The sequence below is a fragment of the Crotalus tigris genome, unplaced genomic scaffold, assembly GCF_016545835.1.
Source record: "Crotalus tigris isolate CLP2741 ecotype Arizona unplaced genomic scaffold, ASM1654583v1 scf7180000017779.458999, whole genome shotgun sequence".
NCBI lineage: Eukaryota > Metazoa > Chordata > Lepidosauria > Squamata > Viperidae > Crotalus > Crotalus tigris.
Genome location: NW_024096629.1, coordinates 176,788 through 181,689, shown reverse-complemented (window position 1 = coordinate 181,689; position 4,902 = coordinate 176,788). Strand labels below are relative to the sequence as shown.

General features: G+C 37.3%; 1 protein-coding gene across 6 annotated transcripts in view; it reads right to left on the bottom strand.

The window, feature by feature from the left end:
* Positions 1-450: 450 nt before the first annotated feature.
* The window catches only part of ANO3 (anoctamin 3), a 175,081-nt gene continuing 170,629 nt past the window's right edge, over positions 451-4,902 (bottom strand). For all 6 annotated transcript variants that reach the window (XM_039342220.1, XM_039342221.1, XM_039342222.1 and 3 more), the window contains one exon: positions 451-3,956. In XM_039342220.1, coding sequence (XP_039198154.1) covers positions 3,774-3,956 — 183 coding nt within the window. In that variant the 3' untranslated portion in view covers positions 451-3,773. The remainder of the gene's footprint in view (positions 3,957-4,902) is intronic.

The window sequence follows — 4,902 nt, the reverse complement described above, 5'->3', positions numbered from 1 at the left end:
TATATGTCTGGACTGAATCATTTGTTAGTTTAGGGACAGTGATGGTGAACCTGTAGGGCTTGGTGTGTCAAAAATTCAGAAAATACTTAACTTGACTCTGTTGAACTGTCACACACAGACCCTCCCCCAAAGAGAAACAATTTGCTATCTCTGTCTTCCCTCCCCATTTAGCCCACCCTGAATGCCCTACTTGGCAGCAGCACCAAGTCCAACTCAACTTTATCCCTAATGTCACCACTGCCACTCAAAAACATCATCTTGTGCCATTCCCCGAGGTGTATGAAGAAGTAACAAACTTTTGTCAAGAGAACAATAAGGACGTGGGCATGAACTTGTCAAGAGCTGAGACTGCCATTAAGACCTTTTTGTTTCTTTTATACATTCCCACTTTTCTGCGCTCATACAATAAGCGACAACGTTTAATGGGAGGGAAGTAGAGTAAGACTAGTAAATAGTAAACAAATATTTATTTTTCAAGCAAGTTTTTTTCTTGAATTCACCAAGACACTGAGTTGAGTTGGTAATAGTTAAGACATTCTGGACTAATAACAAACTGTAGATTTTGAAAGACAAACTGTAGCTGCTCATGCAGTCTGTTTGAAAGAACATGCATAGAACAAAATTATTGTAGGCTAGATCAACAATGATCTAAAGCATTTTTTTTTGCATGAATGCTAGTTTTGAAGCTCTGCGTCTTTGCATGCATATACCACTCGTATTGGTCATTTCAAAATACAAGTATTTAGAAGTACAAAAAAACAGGAAGTTGAATCTTTAACCAGCACTCATGTAATGTATATTTCCTGAGAACAGTGTGTGCCATATATCTTTATAATATGCATTCAATGCAACATAGTAAAACAAACCTAGCAGGCATTTCTTTCAGCTAAAGCATATAACTCTCTATACATCAGCAATCCTCTAGGATACTCTTGATACCCAATTTATTTTAAAGAAAGGAACACAAACAGTTTTTTTTATTTCAGAAACTTTCCAATAACCGGGGTACAAAATTTATAGGTTTGCAAAATCAAAGCCATTAAACTTTCCAGTTGGGGAAGTAACTAGAATCTGCAAGAAAACAAGCAAGCTCAGAGAGCACCAAGGACCCCTCGTAAGTAGAATCTGTAATTTTCTACAATAAAAATTGGATTAAAACTTTCATTATGTTTCTACTGAGGATACAGGAGAGCAAACCTATATTTAATGCATCACAATGTTTTTGGCATTTTTGTTTAGTAATGAGGAAGCCATTTATTCAGTGTGAGATTTGCTTGTCTAGGCAAAGAATTTAGAACTTCAAATTTACACTTTAAATTAATGGCACTGGCAAGTCCTTGAAACCACAGGACCTGGTTTGAGAATGCAGCATAAGTTTGCCTTGTGATTAATTGGACTAAACCGTGATAAACCAAACACCAATTAATAGGGATACAAGCTGACAAACAGAATCCATTTTAAAGCTTGGTTCCTGCCAATGCAATCTACATTGCTATCTGGCAAAACTTAAATTTCAGATAAAGGTAACATAAACTATGCTTCACAGAATGCAAAAAAAAAAAAAAAAAAAAAGAAAAGAAAAGAAAAAAAAGTGCACTTTGTACTGATTCTGACAGTTTGGGGCAAACTGATGCACCATGACGTTTTTAGGCTGGCAAGTTTTTCTATTCATGGGTGCATGGGATTAGCATCAGTGTTGACATGGGCAAAATGTCCTGGGATTAAAACACATGGGAAACCAATGATGGGAAGGCCCGGAATTGCTATCTGTATAAGCAATTGCTGGATCAGAGAATCAGTATCAATAGTAATATTATAAAGCTGCTTGTTATAATATAAGAAAGTATTTCTAGGAAAGAAACAGGAAGAAAAACTCCTTGAGAAGTAGAATAATGGCGTGGAATGAACTTAAAATGAAATCACTGATGCATTTCATGCAAATAGGATAATATCACATCTATAAACCATTTCTTTACATGAGATATATTTGCTGTGCTTTGCTATATAATGATACAAAACCTGGACAGTGGAACATATTTTAAGCTTGCTTTGGTTGATAGAAATAAGAAACTTTTGTATACCTGATCATTTTGTAAAAGGAAAATGCAGAACTTTAAGGGGTTTTGCATATAAGTAAATCTTGCAAGATGTTTTAGTTTGGTGTTTCATATTATTCTTCATTTAAAAAAAGAAGAATAAAAATACTAAATAAATAATTGTGACTATCATGTCTTTAACACCTTCTAAGTGTTATTGTTGTCTGGTTCAGGCAGAATCAAAGTTTGTATCACCATAGTAAATTCATTTATTTTGAAGGAATTTTAGATACATCTTGGCAAGAGATTCTATTGGAGAATAATTTAATCTTATTTATCCTTCTAATTCCATAATTTGATTTTAAAAAGAAAAAAGTGTTACATACAGTCCTATTTTTTTCTTGGAAATGCAGTTCAATGCTGTTATACCTTATTTGCTGCATAAGCAGGAGCTTGCATATGGTAAATAATAAAATTGGTTTCATATTTGCTACAGACTGAGACATTTCAGGTTGACATTTTTGTGAAATATAAATATTCACACAGTTATACTTCCGCATGCTGCTTCTGCATTCCACATTGGAGCATGGATAGGACAGTTCACTTAAGAGGTATGAGGAAACGGCCTTTAGTTGCACATTGAATATCAAGAGCAATGGAAAATGCCACATATTTTCCCCAAAGAGTTGAGTCATCGAGGGCAGTGCAATGGCAAGCCAGCATCCCAGGGTTTCTGAGCTGAGGAAAAGGAACACTCATGCAGCTTTATGCACATCAAAGTATGTGCAGAATGAGCCATATGAAACAGGCTTCTGCATTTAGCTGTCATTTCTCCAGACCCAGGGTCGATTTCTTCCTATAAGACTTTTAGCTGAGATATACATTGCTCTGCATGAAGAATCAAGATAACTTCATGCAGTAGTAGATCATTGAATCTTGGCTTGAAGTCTTGCTTTGTTTGTGTGTGTTTGTGTGTATGTACAGATACATAGGGAGACACACACATGGGTATGCACACACATGCACATATGTATCTACACACACAGAGAGACACACAGTATATATGCGTGTCTGCATGTGTATGTCTATGCACACCCGTGTGTACATTGAATTATGCATATAAACCAACAAAAAGTGATGTGCAAAACATCAAACTGCATAGTAAATATAGGACAGGCTGACCTCCCTTTTAACATCCACAATCTCAGCAAGAGACAAGGATAAACCTGACAAAATGGGAAGCCTCACGGACTGTTACAGCATCAACGGATGGCCACTAAGGCAGCAATTATCTGAGTTTTTTATTCATTTAAGCAAACAGAAGGGGTAGAAGTAGTGAATAAGCACATCATTTTTTTTTTTTAGAAAATAAACCCCTTGCTATGAAAGCTTAACAAGTAAATCATGGACTCTATATTTTCTCAGATCTGTTGGGTTTATTATGTGCTTGCCTAGTAAATTCTCCTCTTCTAGGACTTATGTTCCTCTACAGTCTGTTTTGAGCACAGAACATGAAAGAAGCAGAACGGTTGATTGTGTCTGCCGATAACAGGATTTGTTCCCATTTTACAAGAAAGCTTGATAACATTACTTCCTTACACATACACACATACACAACTTGATTCGGTTGTCTTCTTTTCAAATCCCACCTTCATCTTGACTTCTGGAAATGTTCGGTCATGATGCTGCTGCTGGTGGTTTTTGCCCCCTTTTTTCTTTCATCCTTTTTCTTATCAGCTAAGGCCATTCATGGTGATACTGCCTACCATTCTTTTTTCGCTCTTTCTGCAAATGCTCAAGTTCAGCTTCATACATCATTTCCTGAACTAAGTATTTCTCCCTTCGCATTCTGTCACATAAGTCTTTGGGCATATCTGGAATCAGGTAGGCAATGAAAGATTTTATTCCAAAAACTAGATGCTGAAAGAGAGAGAAAGGGAGAGAGAGAAAGGGGAGAAGACATTTTTAAAATGCTCATGTTGATCTGACGTCGTTTGGAATCCTCCTGAATACTTTCTTGAGAAACCAGATTTGCCCTTGTGCATTGTCCTTTTACAAATTTGTCCTTTGTAGACACATATTTCCATTTGTGTGTCTACAAAGGAGAGTCAACATCTGCAAGATGGCAGGCACATTAGGATTAAAGCCTTGTCTTGCGTGTGCCAATGTCATGCCATAGCTACCATCTTGATTCCTTTGAACCTTGACTCCTGACCAGCTCCAGATTAAGTCAACCTTCCATCCTTTCAAGATTGGTAAAATGAGGACCCAGATTGTTGGGGGCAATATGCTGACTCTGCAAACTGCTTAGAGAGGGCCGTAAAAGCACACTGAAGCAGTATCTAAGTCTAACTGCTATTGCTATTCCTCATGGATGCTCTGTCCTTCAGTTTCCTCAAAACCTCTCTTGTTTCATTAATTTTCAGAGTTCTTTAACATTTCTTTGGAATATTTAATTGTTACTGAAGATGGTAACAGTATTAAGTATCTGGGGGTGCAGATAACTAACAGTCTGAATTGGTCTCTCCACACCTCATCCTTAGTGAAGTGTGCAAACCAGCATCTGCATATTCTACGTTAGATGAGGAAAGCACATCTCTCTCCTTCTGTCCTGGCCACTTTTTACAGAGGCATGATTGGGAACATTTTAACAAACTGCATCGCTGTCTGGTTTGGTGGTAACAATGCCTCTGATAGAAAGTCCATACAGAGAGTGGTAAGGACAGCTGAGAAGATGATAGAAAGCTCTCTCCCTGGTATTCAGGATGCTGCTTATAAGCACTATGTACTTAGGGCTCAAAGCATTATTAGAGACCGCACACACCCACTTTATGGTCTGTTTTTGTTGCTCCTCTCTAGGAGGAGG